The 22,227-nt window shown below is 39.8% G+C and overlaps 1 protein-coding gene across 1 annotated transcript; it reads left to right on the top strand.

Annotated features, from left to right (window-relative positions):
* Positions 1–4,905: 4,905 nt before the first annotated feature.
* On the top strand, positions 4,906–20,985 carry LOC115230239 (serine/threonine-protein kinase Genghis Khan-like; the record flags this gene model as incomplete). Its single annotated transcript, XM_029800454.2, has 6 exons — positions 4,906–5,000; positions 6,677–6,760; positions 7,458–7,553; positions 10,335–10,577; positions 13,951–14,007; positions 20,833–20,985. Coding segments are annotated over exons 2-6 (591 nt in total), but the record flags the coding sequence as incomplete, so codon positions are not given.
* Positions 20,986–22,227: the final 1,242 nt, after the last annotated feature.

Here is a 22,227-nt window from a genome sequence, read left to right as displayed (position 1 = left end):
TATAAAAAAATACATATATACATACATAAGCAAAGCGTACATACTATTCACATGTGCAAAATACATTAATGAACACCATTGAACAATATATTACATTGGGTATACCATGCATTGTATAGTTATTTATATACATTATAATGTATATACACTACTATGTTTATCAGTAACAACAATATTATTGCTTTAACGATAATCTTCAACAGATCATGCATACTATACTAATGTCAACTATCATAACAAAAATTCACAATACAAGGTTCAAATATATATATATATATATATATATATATATATACATGCACAAACAAAATATATGCGTATAAGTATATAAATCAGGCAATCATAATCTAGATATTACTTAATACAACCACGTAACGTGAACAAATTCAATTTTAGAATCCAAAATAGTAAATCCAAACTTTATGTCTAAGCTGAATTTAATCCACAAAGTTAATGTTTATGTTTTATGCATATTAAAGATTTTAAAAAATATATTGGGGATTAGGGATCGGTCATTTAAAATTGTGAGCTATTTCCAATTGGCTAATTCATTTGAACTTATTCGCTAGGCCTATTGTAAGCAATAGGAGGTCAGATTATTAGTTAAATAAATCATATTAGTTTATCTAAACTAAATAAGTTGTTAAATAAGAGTCCATTCATCTATATGCTAAGACTTGGATAGATATTTACAAAAGACACAGACAACAATATCTTCAATCGAAGTGCATTTGTACTCACATATATATAGCTACGTAAACAAAACTACATACGTTGGACACCATAAATGTACATCCAATGAAATACATATAAATATACGTATACATCAATTCACATATACACAAGCATACATTCATACATGTGAATGAAAATACTCTTGCATACTGTCAATACATATATATAAATATGTATCTATCTATACACATACATACACCCACACAGTCCCTCTTACAATCCACATAAACGGACACATATACACATTCAAACAAACATACATACATACATACTTATCCATACACCTATGTTCATACATCTAAATTCCTACATCAATAATATACAAAAGCTTACAAAATTAACCCTATTAATAAGTATGTCTACAATTATACACGGATAGATACAGAAAGCAAACATTAGTAGTTCCAATCAGATTAAGGCGCAGTGTGGCTGTGTGGTAAGTAGCTTGCTTACGAACCACATGGTTCCTGGTTCATTCCCACTGCGTGGCACCTTGGCCAAGTGTCTTCTACTATAGCCTTGTAAGTGGATTTGGTAGACGGAAACTAAAAGAAGCCCATTGCATATATGTATATAGGCGCAGGAGTGGCTGTGTGGTAAGTAGCTTACCAACCACATGGTTCTGGGTTCAGTCCCACTGCATGGCACCTTGGGCAAGTGTCTTGTACTATAGCCTCAGGTCGACCAAAGCCTTGTGAGTGGATTTGGGAGATGGAAACTGAAAGAAGCCTGTCGTATATATATGTGTGTGTGTTTGTCCCCCCAGCGTTGCTTGACAATTGATGCTGGTGTGTTTACGTTCCTGTAACTTTACGTTCCTGCAGTTCGGCAAAAGAGACTGATAGAATATGTACTGGGCTTACAAAGAATAAGTCCTGGGGTCGATTTGCTTGATTAAAGGCGGTGCTCCAGCATGGCCACAGTCAAATGACTGAAACAAGTAAAAGAGTAAATACAGCATTTCTTTGAGTTTTCTGTCCTTTTTTAAAATCCATACAAATGATCATAAAACACTGATATGCCCTCTGTGTTTGTGTCTGTGTATTTCTTGTTTGTCATTTGATTACAGCCATACTGGAGCACTACCTTTAGTCGAACAAATCGACCCCAGGACTTATTCTATCAGTCTCTTTTGCTGAACCACCAAGTAATAAGGATGTAAACACACCAAGTGATGGTAGGCAGACAAACACAGAACACACACACACACACACACACACACACACACACCACACACACAATAGGCTTCTTTCTGTTTCCATTTACTAAAGTCCAAGCGTGTAGTGGAAGAAACTTGCTCAAGGTGCCATGCAGTGGGGTTGAACCCAGAATCATGTGATTGGGAAGCAAGCTTCTTACCACGCTTATTGTATATACATATACCATTTAAACTGGTCAAATATTTTACCCGTTCTGTATACGTAGCAGCCAGGCTTTTCATGCCTACCCTCAATGACATTTTAATTAAAGAATCACTTTGTCAAAATCTCAGTGCCAATTACTTCAGAATGATCTGAATAAATAATAATTACATTTGTCAGTAATCTGAAAGCTGAATGGTTACAATAAGAACTGTAATTTATTTAGATTATTTAAATTTGACAGATATTTGTCCTTGTCTTGTTTGTTGTTAACACAACGTTTTGGCTGATATACCCTCCAGCCTTCATCAGGTGTCTTGGGGAAATTTCGAACCTGGGTTCTCATTCCTAAGGAATTTTTTGATGTTATTACTATTGTTGAGGTCACTGCTTGGCATCGAACTCAGAATCTTGGGGTTAGTAGCCTGCGCTCTTAACCACTATGCCATATGCCTGTGTGTATTTATGGAATGAATTTTAGGGCTTATAAATCTAATATTTTCCTAATACCAGTTCCCATATGCTGCTCATATCTGCACTCGGTCTGCTTAGGAGGTTGTTGTGTCCTAGCATATGTGCTGCTTCTTTTAGTTTTTGTATTTTCCAGTGGTGTTCTCTGTCTATTATTTTAACTTCATCCCACATGGGGAGGTGGTCTCCATTTTTGTATACATAATCAGCTATACCCGATTTATCAATATCTCCACATGTCACAGCTTTACGATTTTCATCTACCCTTATATAGAGGTGGCGGCATGTTTCGCCTTTGTATAACCATATCATAGCTGCATGGGATGGAGTACACAGAGTCTTTGGTCATATTCTCTTCTATTTGCGGCTTTACTCGAAGGATATGTTTGTGAAGTGTTGTATTACTCTTGAATACTGTCCTGATGTCATAGGGGCCGCATATCTTTTGTATCTTTTTGGAGAGGCCTTTCACATAGGGTACCCAAGTTCAAAATTTCCCCAAGACACCTAATGAAGGCTGGAAGGTATATCAGCCAAAACCTTGTGTTAACAAGAAACAAGATTAAGACAAATATCCGTCAAATGTAAATTACATATAGAACTGAATAATAACAACAACATTGAAAAATACGTTAGGAATGAGAACCCAGTTTCGAAATTTCCCCAAGACACTTGAAGAAAGCTGGAGGCTATATCAGCCGAAACGTTGTGTTAACAACAAACAAGATGAGGACAAATATCCGTTAATTGTAGTGGCTGTGTGGTAAGTAACTTGCTTAGTAGCCACATGCTTCCAGGTTCCTTCCCACTGTGTGGCACCTTGGGCAAGTTTCTTTTACTATAGCCTCTACCTTTACTTTGAGGGGGCGGCATGTTTTTGCCTTTGTATAACCTACCACAGCGGCATGGGATGGAGTACACACAGTCGTTGGTCATATTCTCTTCTGTTGGTGGTTTTACTGCTCCCCCGTGGGATAAAGGTCATGCTTGACTACCTCATCCCATGTCTTCCTGGGTGTACCTCCTCTTGTATTCTCCTCCACTGACAACTGTGTCATCTTTACTATTCCTGTCAGTTATCCTTTCCTCTCTTCCGCATCTCTCTGACACTCTAACTCCAAGCTCCTTCCTCATGCACCCTTCAACCCTATCTATTTCTTACTCCTCATACACTTATCCTCCTTCCCATACAATCTTGCAAACCAGTTCAATTTATTTTGTGTCTTGTGGGGCCATCTAGGCTCCTCATCATCATTATCTTCCTGTTGCAGCCCCTAATGTTAATTTTCGCTTTTGCTTCCTTTTCTCTACTTGCAAACTGCTTCTTAAACTCCTATGTCTTGTGGGGCTATCTAGGCCCCTCATCATCATTATCTTTCTCTAGCAGCCCCTGTTTTGATTTTCCCTTCTGCTTCCCTTTCTCTACTTGCAAACTGCTTCTTAAACTCCTATGTCTTGTGGGGTCACCTAGGCACCTCATCATTATTTCTCTCTTAAAGCTCCCACTTTCATTCTCTCTGTCTCTCACTTCCTAGATGCAGGTCTTTTACAAGAACCTGCCCCCTGCACACTTCAATTTGCTGTTCCCTTGCAAAAAGCTGGCCCCTCATCTCTCGCTTTGTAGTTAGGCAGGCTGCATGGCAACCTTAATAGTGCAGTTAATATGAAAGGAGCGCTTAGTACATACTCTAAAGTACTTGGTGATTGGTAGGGCACTTGTCTCTAGCCCTTACCTTAACAAACACTAGAGCACAATGACGTCCTAAGATACACTGGAGTCTGTCAAACTGTCCAATGAGTATCATTATGGAAAATGGACGTTAAATGATCATCATTATTCTTTATTCATTATTCATCTACTTGTTTCAGTCATTTGACTGCGGCCATGCTGGAGCACTGCCTTTAGTCAAGCAAATCGATCCCCAGGGCTTATTCTTTGTAAGCCTAGTACTTATTCTAGCGGTCTCTTTTGCCAAACCGCTTAGTTACAGGGATGTAAACACACCAGTATCGGTTGTCAAGTGATGTTGGTGGGGACAACACAAACATATACACACACACACACACACACACACATTTTTATATACATATATACAACGGGCTTCTTTCAGTTTCCATCTACCAAATCCATTCACAAGGCTTTGGTTGGCCCGAGGCTATAGTAGAAGACACTTGCCCAAGGTGCCACGCAGTGGAACTGAACCCGGAACCATGTAGTTGGAAAGCAAGCTACTTACCATGCAGCCACTCCTACGCCATGCATAATTTATTCTTAAAAGTTGAATACAGTTTGTTTGTCTTGGTAAACCTCTTATTTATGTTTTGCTTTCTCAATTTTTAGCAAGACCTGTTGTTTTAAAGGCCAAGCAAAGCCGTCTACAACGAGACGATTTTGAAACCCTGAAAATTATTGGTCGTGGAGCATTTGGTGAGGTAAGTTTTTAATTATTTAATCAATGTCCTCTATTTTAGCTCATCATTCTTGTTATTCTGTTGTGTCTGGGGAGCGTCATTTTCTTTTTGTGCCTTTTAATGTAACACACTGACCGGTAAAATTTCCACTTATTTCTTATTTTTATTTTCCTAAAATTTTCGTTGTGTCTTGCAACCTTTTCAATGGTCTTGACTCTGTCCGTTATTTACACTGCATTCCCTTTTGTTTGTTTGTGCACATGTGTGTGGGTCAGTGTGTGTGTGTGTGTGTGTGTGCCTATACATGTACGTGTGTGTGCCTATACATGTACGCATGTACGTATGTATGTGTGTGTGTGTGTTTTTACATGTGTTTGTATGTATGTATGTGTGTGTGTGCATCTGTATATGTGTATCCTGCATATTTATGTGCTTGCCTGTCCTATATTTTAATCTCTCTGGGTGGAGGATCAGCTTTATGCTAAAGGATGATGGGATTACTATGACAGGGTGGACAAAACAGGTACTTGTTGAGGGATCTCAACAATATGGGACTCTTGTCGTCATGACTGACGGAGTGCCAACCGTAGTCATGTAAAATGGCCAGGAAGTCCAAAATTATTCACACTTTTGCCAAAACTTCAGGTTTACTGCATTGGCTTTAGCATTCACATGCTAAAACGGGGCATTCTTATGGTACTTAAAAGGTACTTGGTAACTCTGTCAGTGCTGGTGCCACATAAAAAGCATGCTCTGCAAAGTGGTTGGTGTTATGAAGGGCATCGTGATGTAGAAACTACAGCAAAACAGACAGTAGACTTTTGAACAGCTCCCAGCTTTACCAGCTCCTATCAAATCCAACCCATGCCAGCATGAAAAACGGATTATGAACGAAATGATGATGATGATGATATCATTTTATATTTGTATAAAGGGCGTAGGAATGGCTCTGTGGTAAGTAGCTTGCTTACCAACCACATGGTCTGGGTTCAGTCCCACTGCGTGGCACCTTGGGCAAGTGCCTTCTACTATAGTCTCGGGCTGACCACGCCTTGTGTAGTGGATTTGATAGACAGAAACTGAAAGAAGCCCGTCATATATATATATATATATATATATATATATATGCATATATGTTTGTTGCCCCAACATCGCTTGACAACCGATGCTGGTGTGTTTACATCCCCGTAACTTAGCGGTTTGGCAAAAGTGACTGTTAGAATAAGTACTAGGCTTACAAAGAATAAGTCCTTGGGTCGATTTGCTTGACTAAAGGTGGTGCTCCAGCATGGCCACAGTCAAATGACTGAAACAATTAAAAGGGCGGTGAGCTGGCAGAATCGTTAGCATGCCGGGCGAAATGCTTAGTAGTATTTCATCTACCACTATGTTCTGAGTTCAAATTCCGCCGAGGTCAACTTTGACTTTCATCCTCTCGGGGTCAATTAAATCCCCCCTATGTTTAGCCCCCCCCCCTATGGGCAATAAGGAAATCGATATCATTTTTATATTTTTCTCACTGTCGCTCTCCTTATCTGACAGCAAAACAGAGCTTTGAACAGCTCCCAGCCTTATCAGCTCCCAGCCTTATCAGCTCCTATGAAATCATCCAACCCATGCCAGCATGAAAAACAGATGATGTACGAAATGATGATAACGATGATGACAGTGATATCATTTTTATGTTTCCATTTTAGGTTGCTGTAGTGAAATTGAAAGGAACAGAAGAAGTGTATGCTATGAAGATCCTCAACAAGTGGGAAATGCTAAAGAGGGCCGAGGTGAGTTATATCTATTGTGGTCACCCTTAATTACTTTCATTAAGCCTTTAACTTATATATTTAACCCCTTAATGGATCAATTATTTTGACATGGTGTTTCATTTCAGAGCATATTTATTTATTTCCTTTTTTAATTATAAACACTGTGTTAAGTACAAAAAAAAATTTTTTTATATCTGCCGGACTGGCTCCTGTTCAGGTGGCATGTAAAAAACACCATTTGAGTGTGGGCGTTGCCAATACTGCCTGACCGGCCCTCGTGCCGGTTGCACATAAAAGCACCCGCTACACTCTTGGAATTTTTGGCGTTAGGAAGGGCATCCAGCTGCAGATACTCTGCCAGATCAGATTGGGGTCTAGTGCAGCCATCTGGTTCACCAGCCCTCAGTCAAATCGTCCAACCCATTGTATCATGGAAAGCAGACGTTAAACGATGATGATGATGATCATCATCATCATTTTCTTTTCAGCTAAAACAGTCTCCAGTTCTTGTAGTAATGATGTGGAGGGTATCGACTCCTTGTTTTTCTAAAATACATCATAAATGTTCAATAATATTGAGATCTGCAGACTATGGTGGCTAGATAAGATGTTCAAATTCCCTAGAATGTATTATGTATTCCTTTAGCTTTTAAACTGGCCCAAGTGTTCTCACTATTCTGCTTATCATTGAATTACACTTTTCATTCTGTTTCAGACGGCCTGCTTTAAAGAAGAACGAGATGTACTGGTGTATGGAGACAGACGCTGGATCACAAATTTACATTATGCTTTTCAGGATGACAATCACTTGGTAAGTCTATTGTTTTTACTCTTTTACTTGTTTGTCATTTGACTGTGGCCATGCTGGAGCATCGCCTTCAGTTGAGCAAATCAACCCCAGGACCTATTTTTGGAAGCCTAGTACTTATTCTATCGGTCTCTTTTGCCAAACTGCTAAGTTACGGGGATGTAAACACACCACCATTGGTTGTCAAGCGATGTTGGGGGACAAACACAAACATACGCACACACACACACACACACACACACACACACACACACACATATATATATTGTTGTATTTTGGAATGGTCATGTTGCCAGTTTAGCCAATAAAAACTATATATTTGATGTTACTTTGCTTCAGCATTATTTATTTTTTACATTAATCTTAATCTTATTTCGGCCAGAGTTCTTTCGTCACACTTCTGTGACCTCATCAGTGATCCTTTGCTTTCTCCTTTCTTTTTATTGGCTAAACTGGCAACATGACCATTCCTTAATACAACAATATCTGTTTCAACACATGATTTCACATCAAATATCTTGCATTGTTTATACCTTTTATTCTTTTGAATAAGTATCAGTGGAATTTTTGAAACATATGTAGAAAGTAAAAATACTTGTTTAAACCTGCGTTAACTCCATTTTTTATTCATATATATATATATATATATATATATATATATATACATATATACAATGGGCTTCTTTCAGTTTCGGTCTACCAAATCCACTCACAAGGCTTTTGTTGGCCCAAGGCTATAGTAGAAGACATTTGCCCAAGGTGACACTCAGTGGAAATGGACCCGGAATCATGTGGTTGGTAAGCTAGCTACTTGCCACACAGTCACTCCTGCGCCTATTTTAATTTCCGCTAACTCTGCAGTCTTTTATTCTTAGTTAGATCAAACAGTAATGTTGTCATGTGGAGGAACAAAGGCCCAGTGGTTAGGGCAGCAGACTTGTGGTCGTCGGATCACGATTTCGATTCCCAGATCGGTCATTGTGTGTGTTTATTGAGTGAAAGCACCTAAAGTTTGACGAGGCTCCAGCAGGGATGGTGGCGAACCCTGCTGTATTATTTCACCACAACTTTCTCTCACTCCTTCTTCCTGTTTCTATCGTACCTGTATTTCAAAGAGGCCAGCTTTGTCACACTCTGTGTGACACTGAATCTCCTCGAGAACTATGTTAAGGGTACGTGTCTGTGGAGTGCTCAGCCACTTGCATGTTAATTTCATGAGCAGGCTGTTCTGTTGATTGGTTCATCTGGGACCCTTGTCGTCTTAACCAACTGAGTGCCAACCATAAAATAATAAAACCATAGTAAAATATCTTAGTTATCATTAAGCTAGTGTTAAGAACATAAATTGTGACTAAGGTTTGAAGATTTTAATTCAAAACTTATGAAAACAAAACATTTGTACTACAGAGCGAAAGGTGTTTTCAGCCGTGTTGGTAACGAAAAGATTAAGAATTTCTCGATCTGCCATTCAAAGGGAAAAGATCCTGCCCTAAGCCATCTCCCATAGTACTACACCCTCTCTCAATCAAGAGAATCTTTGTCATGCAAGTTATTTAGTGACCTCACTGATGCTGGTGCCCCATAAAAAAAAGATATCCAGATCACACTGTAAAGAGATTAGTATTAGGAAAAGCATCTCTTGTGAAAACCACATGAAAGCAGATATTGGAACTTGATGTAGTATTTGAAACTGTCCAACCCATGCCAGCATGGTAAAAGGAACTCAGGTTGAATAATAATGATGACAATAATCAATATCCATAAAGCTGAAATGCAAAAAGTTTGTTTGTCTGATTTTGGGATTGTGACGGGTTAAGGGTTACTAGATGGGGTCGGATTGGCTCCAAAATTTACAGGGACATGTAAAAAGAGGCAGGGAAGTGAGTGGATTAGGTTAGAAACCCCTATCTCAAAAGCTGTGGTTACTAGGGCAAAAAATCCCATACTTTTGTCATTTCTCTCTTTCGCATATCACCCTCTCTTCCTCTGGCTCTCTCTCTCTTTCCTACCTTCCCTCCACTTTCTCTCTGTAACAACGTTTGACAGCTTTGCCGTCTCTCTGTCACTCTTTCTTCCACCACCTCTCTCACTGTACGTCTGTCTGTATCTATAAAGAGAAAGTGTTGACAGCCGCAAAAGTTTAAATATTCCCGCTAATCTTAATATATTATTGTCATCAACCCCTAGACATTAGTGGCTGCAATCAATATCTATAAAGCTGAAATGTGGAAAAGTTGTTTGATTTCTTGGTTATTTCTCTCATTTTGGGATGGGAACAGTTTAAGGGGTGGTTTCTCATTTTTGCCTTTTATTTTTTGTTTAAAGTTTTCATTTTTTCTGAAAGAAATTTACAGCTGCATATAGCGCGTGTTTAGAGCTTTCATTTGCACGGTCAATCGTCAAAAAATTCCCAAAATAAGTACTAAATTTAACAAAGAAATCCTTTTTCTCCTTATTTTTAACCGCTAAAATAGTGGCACATACAAAAGGCAAGTGTGCTTTCTGTTGTCACTGCCTGATATTTATGATTGATCTTTCAAAATATCTTCTTTCACAACTTACTCAAGATCTTTTGTTTTTTTATAAATGGGAGAGATATAGATAGAGAAAGATAGAGAGTAAGAGAAAGCTAGGGAGAGTCCGAGAGAAAGGAAGAGTGAGAGAGTAACAAAGGAGAATGTTGTGATAAGAAACAGAAAGTAACAACCATACCCTCACCCGTGCATAGAGCGGGTCACCTTAAGGTAGTCTATATATATATTTACGTTTTAATTTATATTTCAGTATCTCGTCATGGATTACTATTGCGGAGGCGACCTATTAACATTATTAAGCAAATATGAAGAACGCTTACCAGAAGACATGGCTCGTTTTTATATAGCTGAGATGGTTTTGGCAATACACTCATTGCACATGCTTAGATATGTACACAGAGATATTAAACCTGACAATGTACTTCTGGATAAAAATGGCCACATTGTGCTTGCTGATTTTGGCTCTTGCCTGAAGTTATTAACAGATGGGACTGTAAGTACCAACTCCCTCTTTCTATTGGTTCTTTTTCTTTCTGTTTTACAGGGTGCCGTCCGTAAATTATTTTTACAACTTGCGCATTCTATTGTCTGCGAGTTGCTTGGTAACCTCACTGCTACCACCTATACAGCACAGAGGAATGGAAGACAAATACAGGAGCCTGACTGGCCCCCTATCTGTTTATGATGGTTGCTGTCGAGTCCACAGATGTTCTCAGACCTTAGACTGCTCTGAATGGCATAATGAGGAACCACAAACTCGGGCATCACTGCTCATAATGTAGATATGTACAGGAGCCTGATTGGCCCCTATCAGTTTATGCTAGTTGCTGTTGAGACCTCAGATTTTCTCAGACCTCAGACTACTCTGAATGACATACCATAAATCCTCGAGTATAGTCCGCCCTTGAGTATAATATGCAGGGGACTTTTAGGGCGCTGAACTTCTGAAAAACCTAAACCTTGTGTATAATACGCACCCCTTCTCTAACTTGAGTCGTGCGTAATTAAGCCAGCAGCACCTCGTCGAACAAACACTTCTGCGCATGCGTAATACAATACTGGTGATGTTCTTAACTGTTATATGGGAATGTAAATATGTTTGCAAATTGTTTTTGTTACATATTATTCAGTGTTCTGAATACTTTTATTGTAATAAATGTTGCTTACTGCAAGTTATGGATGATTCTTTTATGACTTCATTGCTTTCAGGCTTAGCTTAAGGTATTTTCACGCCCGACATCACAAAATGCGCCTGAATAAACATTGCTGGACAGCAAATAGAGACTTGGACATTGCTTAGAAAATATTTTTCATTTTTAACCTGGTATATAGGACGCACTAGGAATTTTGACCTTTAAAATTTGGGAAAAAGTGCGGATTTACTGTAATTATGAAGGGCCTCGACACAGATCTTCCCATCACAATAGGTCTTGACCATAAGGATGTTACATGTCCCAGTAGAATAACCTTTTTTTTTTTTTTACAAAAAAGGCAGACCCCTAATCTGAGAAATAACATGCTACAACAAGTTTTCTGGCTCAAACCTTACTGGATCAACCACAAACCCAGCAATCACTCCCCATAATGTAAATATGTACAGGAGCCTGACTGGCCCCTATCAGTTTATGCTGGTTGCTGTCGAGACCTCACACCGCTGATTTTCTCCACAAAAATCTGGATAACTGCAATCCTTCTGCAAAGTAACCCCCATGAGATAGAGTGGCCCTTGCAACAAGTATCATAGGTCATTCTGTATGTAGCAATTCCTCTCCAGTTATATCCGCAAAGTACAGCTGAAGTTGCCATTTGGTCTGGGGTGCACAACCCATTCCGCCAACCTGTATTCTGCTTAGTTCCTACATCTCTTCTTTTTCTTTTCTTTGTTTCCTTGATAAGGTATTTATGGGTTTTTTCTTTGATTAATCTCGTCTTTACACTTTTAATGTATTTTTTTCCTTCTTTTCTTCCTGTTAAAATATCATAATCATTTAACGTCTACTTTCCATGCTAGCATGGGTTGGACAATTTGACTGAGGACTGGCGAACCATATGGCTGCGCCAGGCTCCAATCTAATCTGGCAGAGTTTCTACAGCTGGATGCCCTTCCTAACGCCAACCACTCCAAGAGTGTAGTGTGCTTTTATGCTCCACTGGCATGCGGGCCAGTCTGGTGGTACTGGCATCGGCCACGCTTGAAATGGTGGTTTTTTACGTGCCACCTGCAAAGGGGTTAGTCCAGCGCCACTGGCAACAACCTCGCTCGATTGTTTTGTTCACGTGCCAGTAAAGGGACACTGGTAACGATCATGCTTTGGCAGTGATCCTGCTCGGATGGAGCTGTTAGTACTCCACTGGCATGGTAGTGGTTGATAAATTCGAAATACGACTATCAAAGTTGAGATCCATCAATCACTTTATTTTTGTGTTAAATTCAGTGATCCCTCGTTTATCACAGTAGATTGGTTCCAAGACCCGCCACGATAACTGAATTTCTGTGAAGTAGGGACATCATATTTACAATATTTATTTAACGTGTATTTGGACTTCTAAAACCCTCACTGTACTGTTAACAACGCACCCATTACAGAAGCCTGTCGTGTGTGTGTGGTATATATATATATATATATATATATATATATAGGCGCAGGAGTGGCTGTGTGGTAAGTAGCTTGCTAACCAACCACATGGTTCCGTGTTCAGTCCCACTGCGTGGCACCTTAGTCAAATGCCTTCAACTATAGCCTTGGGCTGACCAAATCCTTGTGAGTGGATTTGGTAGGTGGAAACTGAAAGAAGCCTGTCGTATATATGTATATGCTTGTGTGTCTGTGTTTGTCCCTCCAACATCGCTTGACAACCGATGCTGGTGTGTTTATGTCCTGATAGAATAAGTACTCGGCTTACAAAGAATAAGTCCTGGGGTTGATTTGCTCGACTAAAGGAGTTACACACAAAGTTATCTTGCAGATATCACACATGTATCTGCTTTCTCTTCGAATCAGACAAGCAATTGATTTCGTGCCATGCACGTGCATCTATCTGATTATCTTCCTTGTCATTTTCTGAAAAATTGTCAGAGTCTGAACTACACGTGTCTAATTCATCGCCAGAGCTTTCCAGATTGTGAAATGAAAAACCGCTCTCGTGATTGCTGAATATATTGAAGTTTTCATCCATTTTGAGAAAAAGAAATGTGTAAATCATTCTTTTATTTGTATAAAAAATAGAGAATCAGAACGAGACGGATCTAAAATGGCATCAACCTTCTCCTGAATCTGAGAATGCACTGAAGTAAAAGTTCAAAACTTAGAAGCATAAATTCTTTGAAATGGTGCCAGAATATGTGCTGCCAGGCATACGACAACGCAAGTAAATTCGTGGTTGCTCAAAAATGAAATGACACAAAACAAATAAACTCGTTTGAGTGCTAAAATTAAAAGTTAATTTTGACCGGGTATACTCGTGCTGGTTCTAAAAAGATACATTTACGATGCACGAGTAAACTTGGGATAATCCATTGAGGGGTTAGTATTGGAGACCCTAACTCAATTATTTACATCATGAAATAACTTTTGCACTGAAATTTGTATTTAAACATAAAGAGGTTTTCTGGGGCAGTTGTGGACATGTTGGGTTAGGGTTGTTAACTTAAAACAAATTCGTGGGTGATTTTGGGTGTATTGGTAACGAAAGGATTAATATATGAAATATTGGCTTCCAATTTTTGGCACAAGACCACCAATTCTGTAGGGGAGGTTAGTTGATTACATCGGCTGTACATAATACCTCATCCCTTACATATATAACTGTATTAAAATCATGTTGATTTTATGCTGTAATTAATTTGAGTTCTATTTATTTTTTAGGTCCAGTCGTCTGTTGCTGTTGGTACACCAGATTATATATCCCCAGAAATTCTCAGAGTAAGTACAAGCTACACTCTAAAAGCAAAAACTGATCATGTATCAGGTCATCCCATAAGTTCTGTCTGAATTTTGAATAAAGAAAAATGATCAAATGTTATATTTAATTGAAATTTAATCATCAATGTACTTTCCCTGATTATCTATGACTTTTTTCCATCTATTTACAAGCTTTTTAATTTCATCAATGTAAAACTCTTGGTTTCAAATCAAAGAACGCTGAAATGTCAGTTTCGACCTCCTCCTGGCTTGCAAAAGTTATGTCCCCCAAATGATTCTGTAAACTACGAAACAAATGGTAGTCTGAAGAAACAAGGTCAGGAGAATAAGGTGGATGAGGAATTTTTCCCAACCAAGCTCTTCGATCTTCTGTGATGTGATCTTTGCACTGTGGGGTCGCGCATTGTCCTGATGAAGTATCACTCCCTTTCGATTCACTAAAGCAGGTCTTTTTTACTTCAAAGCCTGGTTCAAACTCTCTAATTGCTGACGGCACACTTGAGCATTGATTGTTGCATTAGGTGGTAACAATTCAAAGTGAATTACTCCTTTGTAATCCCACCAGATAGAGAGAAGAACCTTTTTCCCATGAAGTTCCCTTCTCGGTTGTGGTTGCGCTTTTTCCCTTTTACCAAGCCACTGTTTACGACGTTTAACATTTCAATAGAAGATCCATTTTTCTTCACCAGTCACAATTCTATCCAAAAAGGGTGAAATGAGTTGGCGAGAATTGAGAGAAGAGCAGATGTCAACTCGGGATTTGCAGTTGCTTTCGGACAATTCATGAGGCTCACATTTTCCAAGTTTAGGAACCTTTCCAAGTTGTTGAAGATGACGATGAACAGTTGTATGGTTTTGAACTAAGATTTATTGCCAATTCTTCAACTGATAATTCAGGATTTTCTTCAAGTAATGCCTCAAGGAGCTTATCATCTAACTCAACTGAACGTCCTGTTCGATCTTCACCTTCAAGGCTGCAGTCTCCACTTCTGAATTTTGCAAACCATCTTTTGCAAGTTCTTTCATTCAAGCATTCTTTCCCATAAACTGAGTGTATGTTTCTAGTTGCTTCGACTGCAGAGTTTCTATTTTTGTACTCATGAAGCATTGTGTGCCTTAAATACTCTTTGGATACTTCCATATTAGAAAGGGTTTTAATCAAAGAAATTTTAATTCTATTATTCTGTAAAATAATATTTAATTAGTTTAAATGTACTATTTAATTAGTTTAAATAGGCGTAGGAGTGGCTGTATGGTAAGCAGCTTGTTTACAAACCACATGGTTCCGGGTTCAGTTCCACTGTGGCACCTTGGGCAAATGTCTTCTGCTATAGCCTTGGGCCGACCAAGCCTTGTTGAGTGGATTTGGTAGACAGAAACTGAAAGAAGCCCGTCGTTTATATATATATATGTGTGTGTGTGTGTGTCTGTCTGTCTGTGTTTGTCCCTGCAACATCGCTTGACAACTGATGGTGGTGCATTTACGTCCCTGTAGCTTAGCGATTCGGCAAAAGAGACCAAATATAATAATTAGTAGGCCTACTAAGAATAAGTCCTGGGGTTGATTTGGTTGACTAAAGGCAATAAAAGAGTACACAAATGCATAAAAATAATTTTTAATTCCATTAGACATTCTAAAATACTCTTAAATTTCATTCAATTTTAAAAATAGTAAAATCGGACAGAACTTATGGGATGACCTGATAGCATCCTCTTGTCTTCTGAGGACTGAATGCTAAAGTTTGTATATTTCTTATGTTGGGACCTGCAATTCTAGTATGTAATTCAGCCATCTGCTTCACATCATTTGTGAATGACATGTTGAATGCACTGGGGCAAGTTTGTTGTTAGGACAAATTATGTTTGTTTCACTTGTTTCAGCCATTTCACTGTGGCCATGCTGGAGCACTGCCTTTAGTTGAGCAATCGAACCCCAGGGCTTATTCTTTGTAAGCCTAGTACTTATTCTATCAGACTCTTTTGCCGAACTGCTAGGTTACGGGGACAATAACACGCCAGCATCGGTTGTCATCGATGTTGGGGGGACAAACACAGACACACAAATGCACACACACATATATATACATATATACGACGGGCTTCTTTCAGTTTCCGTCTACCAAATCCACTCACAAGGCCTGAGGCTATGGTAGAAGACACTTGCTCAAGGAGTCACACAGTGGGACTGAACCCGGAACCATGTGGTTGGTAAGCAAGCTTCTTACCACACAGCCACTTCTGCACCCACATATATATATATATCATCATCATCATCATCAATGTCCACTCTACATGCTAGCATAGCTTGGACGGTCCAACTGGGGTCTGTGAAGCCAGAAGGCTGCATCAGGCCCAGTCTGATCTGGCAGTGTCTCTACAGCTGGATGCCCTTCCTTACGCCAACCACTCCGTGAGTGTAGTGGGTCTTTTATATGTGCCACTGGCACGGACGCCAGTTGATGTGGCACTGGCTACGGCCACGTTCGGAATGTTCGCTTACATGCCACCGGCACTGGTATCACAGCTACAATTTCCATTGATGTCGATCGATTTTGATTTTGATTTTCACTTGCCTCAACAGGTCTTCACAAGTAGAGTTTTGTGTCCCAAGAAGGAAAGGTATGCATAAGTGGACTGCCTACATCCCAGGTAGAGGCCATGAGTTATGGTCTCACTTTTCCTGCCGGGTCTTCTCATGCACAGCATACTTCCAAAGGTCTCGGTCTCTAGTCATTTCCTCGGTGAGACCTAAAGTTCGAAGGTCGTGCTTCACCACCTCGTCCCAGGTTTTCCTGGGTCTTCCTCTTTCACAGGTTCCCTCAACCGCTAGGGTGTGGCACTTTTTCACACAACTATCTTCATTCATTCTTGTCACATGACCATACCAGCGCAAATGTCCCTCTTGCACACCACAACTGATGCTTCTTAGGTCCAACTTTTCTCTCAAGGTACTTACACTATGTCGAGTATGAACACTGACATTACACATCCATTGGAGCATACTGGCTTCATTTCTCTTGAGCTTACGCATATCCTCAGCAGTCACGGCCCATGTTTCACTGCTATGTAGCATGGCTGTTTGTACACATGCATCATACAGTCTGCCTTTTACTCTGAGCGAGAGGCCTTTTGTCCCTAGCAGAGGTAAGAGCTCTCTGAACTTTGCCCAGGCTATTCTTACTCTAGTAGTTACACTTTCAGTACACCTGCCCCCGCTACTGACTTGGTCACCTAGGTAATGGAAGCTATCGACTATTTCTAGTTTTTCTCCCTGGGATGTGGCAGAAGTTGGTCTCAGAGCATTTTCAGTGTTTATTGCTCCTGAGCATCTGCCACATACAAAATCTATTTTCCTAGTTAGCCTTCCTTTGACATTGCTGCACCTCTTATGTGTCCATAGCTTACACTTTGTGCATCTTATAGAGTTTCTACCTACGCCTTTTCTACAGATGGAGCAGGGCCATCTACCTGAAGGCGTTTGTGATTTGTCTACCTTCCTACTTATTAGGACTTTGGTTTTAGCTAGGTTGACTCTAAGGCCCTTCGATTCTAATCCTTGCTTCCACACCTGAAACTTCTCCTCCAGTTCTGATAGTGACACAGCAATTAGAGCAAGGTCATCAGCATAGAGGAGTTCCCAGGGGCATCCTGTCTTGAATTCCTCCGTTATTTCCTGGAGGACTATGATAAATAGGAGGGGTCTGAGGACTGAACCTTGGTGGACCCCAACCTCTACCCGGAATTCTTCACTTTACTTGTTGCCAACCCTCACCCTTCTAACCTTGTCCCTGTACATGGCTCGCACAGCTCTCACTAACCATTCATCTATCCCTAGTTTCCTCATTGACCACCAGAAGGCTTTCTACATGTCAACAAAAGCCAGGTAAAGGAGCTTATCTTTGGCTAGGTATTGCTCCTGCAGCTGTCTCACCAGGAATATAGCATCAGTGGTGCTTTTCCCTGGCACGAACCCAAACTGCATCTCATCTAAACTAACTCTCTCTCTAATTAGTTGGGCTATGACCCTCTTCGTGACCTTCATTACTTGATCCAGCAACTTGATACCTCTGTAATTATTTGTATCTAGAGCGTCACCTTTACCTTTGTAGCTGTTGACTATTATGCTGCTACACCAGTCATTGGGTATGACTCCTTCGTGTATCACCTGGTTAACTATACGGGTGACTAGGTTATAGCCGACACTGCCAGATATTTTGAGCATCTCTGCAGTGATTCCTGATGGGCCAGGGACTTTCCTTGTCTTCATACTCTTAATTGCTTTATCTACCAAGGTACTGTCAACTTGGATAACAGGTCCCTCTGTTGGGTCGACATTTGGCAAACTCTCTTTCTCCCATTCATTCTCTTTATTGAGCAACCTTTCATAGTGGCATCTCCAAACCTCTCTCTTTGCATCCTCATTTAGCGCAAATGAACCATCATCCATGCGAACACATTTCTCTCCTACCACATCACGATTCTCTCACACACTGTCTTGCAACATGTAACACCTCCAGTCTTTGGTCCTCATGGCACAGAACATTGGCAAATTTTTTTTTATCTGCTTCCCCCCTGGCTAAATAAACCTGTCTCCTAGCTTCCTTTCTGGCAGTTTGATACAATTCCCTGCTACCTCCGTTCTTCCAGTCCCTCTAAGCCTGTTCTTTTGTCTAATAGCCCTGTCAACCACATTGTTCCACCACCACGTTACCTTGGGTCGAGATGGGACTTTGCTCCATTCACAGATCTGGTCAGTGGCTCTCAGCAGATTGTCCCGTAGAAACCTCCAGTTGTCTTCCACATTATGTGATGCTATATCCCCTTCTATTTCATCGAAGGCTTCTAGTAGGACGTCTCTAAATCTCTGTCCATTTGCAAGGTCTTCTCCTCCAAGCTGGTCTTCTTCATCATCATCATCATCGTTTAACGTCCGCTTTCCATGCTAGCATGGGTTGGACGATTTGACTGAGGTCTGGCGAACCAAACTCCAATCTGATTTGGCAGAGTTTCTACAGCTGGATGCCCTTCCTAATGCCAACTACTCCGAGAGTGTAGTGGTTGCATTTATGTGATACCACAGATTTGCTTGTCAGTTGTTTGACCATAACCAGTTGACCATGTCCCTTAGTGGCTGACGATATGTGCATCTCTGATCATGAGTAGGAGTAGTGGGAGAGCATGTTAGCCGTGTGTTGAAAGGAATTCTTGGTGGTTTGGTTAATTCATCTTCGGAAACATGGGATTTTGTTCAACATCTTGAAACTATAATAATAATAATAAGAAGAAGAAGAAGAAGAACATCAAAAAATACCTTAATATCTGAATCTTTTCAACACTAATTCTCATCCATTCGGATCTTTACCTTTGACTGGCAGGATTAAGAAGTAATTTTTTGTAACTAAACATTTCAAAATTTGGGCACTGTTGAATGTGTCATATAAAAATATTTTACTTGTAATGTTTTGACAAACTTTTGTCTTTTAGAAGTTATTGCCTGTTAAAGTTGTCGTATTTGGTAATTTCAACCAATCAATGACGTGCATTCAGCTGAATAAAATTACTGCCGTTGTTTGTCAACAACAACTTCTGGCAACTTGGCACATTATTTATATTTGACGGATATTTGTTCTCATCTTGTTTGTTGTTAAAACAACGTTTCAGCTGATATAGCCTCCAGCCTTCTTCAGGTGTCTTGGGAAAATTTCGAACCTGGGTTCTCATTCCTAAGGTGTTTTTTGATGTTATTATTATTATTCCATGCTAGCATGGAAAACTGACGCTAAACGATGATGATGATGATTATTATTATTATTAAAGTTCTATATTTAAGAGTTGAGGAATTATGTACATTATTTACATTAATTTCATTTGACGGATATTTGTCTTAATCTTGTTTCTTGTTAACGCAACGTTTTGGCTGATATACCTTCCAGCCTTCATTAGGTGTCTTGGGGAAATTTTGAACTTGGGTACCCTATGTGAAAGGCCTCTCCAAAAAGATACAAAAGATATGCGGCCCCTATGACATCAGGACAGTATTCAAGAGTAATACAACACTTCACAAACATATCCTTCGAGTAAAGCCGCAAATAGAAGAGAATATGACCAAAGACTCTGTGTACTCCATCCCATGCAGCTATGATAAGGTTATACAAAGGCGAAACATGCCGCCACCTCTATATAAGGGTAGATGAACATCGTAAAGCTGTGACATGTGGAGATATTGATAAATCGGGTATAGCTGATCATGTATGCAAAAATGGAGACCACCTCCCCATGTGGGATGAAGTTAAAATAATAGACAGAGAACACCACTGGAAAATACGAAAACTAAAAGAAACAGCACATATGCTAGGACACAACCACCTCCTAAGCAGACCGAGTGCAGATATGAGCAGCATATGGGAACTGGTATTAGGAAAATATTAGATTTATAAGCCCTAAAATTCATTCCATAAATACACACAGGCATATGGAGTAGTGGTTAAGAGCGCAGGCTACTAACCCCAAGATTCTGAGTTCGATGCCAAGCAGTGACCTCAACAATAGTAATAACATCAAAAAATTCCTTAGGAATGAGAACCCAGGTTCGAAATTTCCCCAAGACACCTGAAGAAGGCTGGAGGGTATATCAGTCAAAATGTTGTGTTAACAATAAACAAGATGAGGACAAATATCCGTCAAATGTGAATAATGTACATGGTTCCTCATCTATTAAATATAGAACTGTATCTCTTTTGCATGCTAGTATATATTGGGAAATGTCAAAATATAACTGCAAATATATTTAATAATTTATCTTTTTCAATGCTTTTTTCATTTCAGGCTATGGAAGATGGACATGGTCGTTATGGCCCAGAGTGTGACTGGTGGTCGTTAGGTGTTTGTATGTACGAAATGCTTTACGGCGAGACCCCATTTTATGCAGAATCGTTAGTTGAAACATATGGCAAAATTATGAATCACCAGGTAATTTTAAATTCATTATTTTTCTTACGAACCACATGGTTCTGGGTTCAGTCCCACTGCATGGCACCTTGGGCGAGTGTTTTCTACTATAGTCTTGGGCTGACCAAAGCCTTGTGTTTGGATTTGGTAAACGGAAACTGAAAGAAGCCCGTCATATATATATGTATATGTATGTTTGTCTGTCTGTGTTTGTCTCCCCAACATCGCTTTTCCCGTTGCTGGTGTGTTTATGTCCCTGTAACCTAGAGACCGATAGAATAAGTTCTGGGGTCGATCTGCTCGACGAAAGGCGGTGCTCCAGCATGGCTACAGTCAAATGACTGAAACAAGTAAAAGAGAGAGATGACTGCGCTGGTATGGTCATGTGGTGCGAATAAATGAGGATAGCTGTGTGGAAAAGTATCACACCCCAGCGGTTTAGGGAACCTTTGGAAGAGGTAGAACTAGGAAGACCTGGGATGAGGTGGTGAAGCATGATCCTCGAACATAAGGCCTCACCGAGGCAATGACTAGTGACCGAGACCTTTGGAAATATGCTGTGCGTGAGAAGACCTCGCAAGCCAAGTGAGACCATAACCTGTGGCCTATGCCAGAGGTGTAACCAGCATACTTACTGTAAATCCTTGAGTATAATCCGCATTTTCCCCCAAAATTTAAAGGTCAAAATTCCTAGTGGAATATACCAGGCTAAAAATGAAAATTATTTTCTAAGCAATGTCCGAGTCTCTATTTGCTGTCTGGCAATGTTTATTCAGACGCATTTTGTGATGTCGGGTGCGAAAATACCTTAAGCTAAGCCTGAAAGCAATGAAGTCATAAAAGAATCATCCATAACTTGCAGTAAGCAACGTTATTACTGTTATTTCTGTTATTTCTTTATTTCCTGCAAACAAAATGCACAAAAAAGCTACACGTTTGCATTATGTTATATATACAAAGATTAATAAAGGACGTTACGGTATACAATTTTAAAACCAAGGATGTTATATAGACCTCCTTGACTCAAGTTAGTGAAGGGGTGCGTATTATATACAAGGTTTAGGTTTTTCAGAGGTACAGCCCCCTAAAAATTCCCTGCGTAATATACTCGAGGATTTACGGTATGCGTACTTTTCCTTTATTGGACACTAAAATCTGCTTGCGAAGACCTGTTGAGACAAGTGAAATCGAAATGAAATTTGATGACAGCACCGTGTGACTGGCATCCATGCTAGTGGAGCGCTAACAGCACCATCTGAGTGTGATCATTGC

Source organism: Octopus sinensis, unplaced genomic scaffold (assembly GCF_006345805.1).
Source record: "Octopus sinensis unplaced genomic scaffold, ASM634580v1 Contig15030, whole genome shotgun sequence".
In the NCBI taxonomy this organism is placed as follows: Eukaryota; Metazoa; Mollusca; class Cephalopoda; order Octopoda; family Octopodidae; genus Octopus; species Octopus sinensis.
This window is presented reverse-complemented; position numbering and strand designations above follow the sequence as displayed.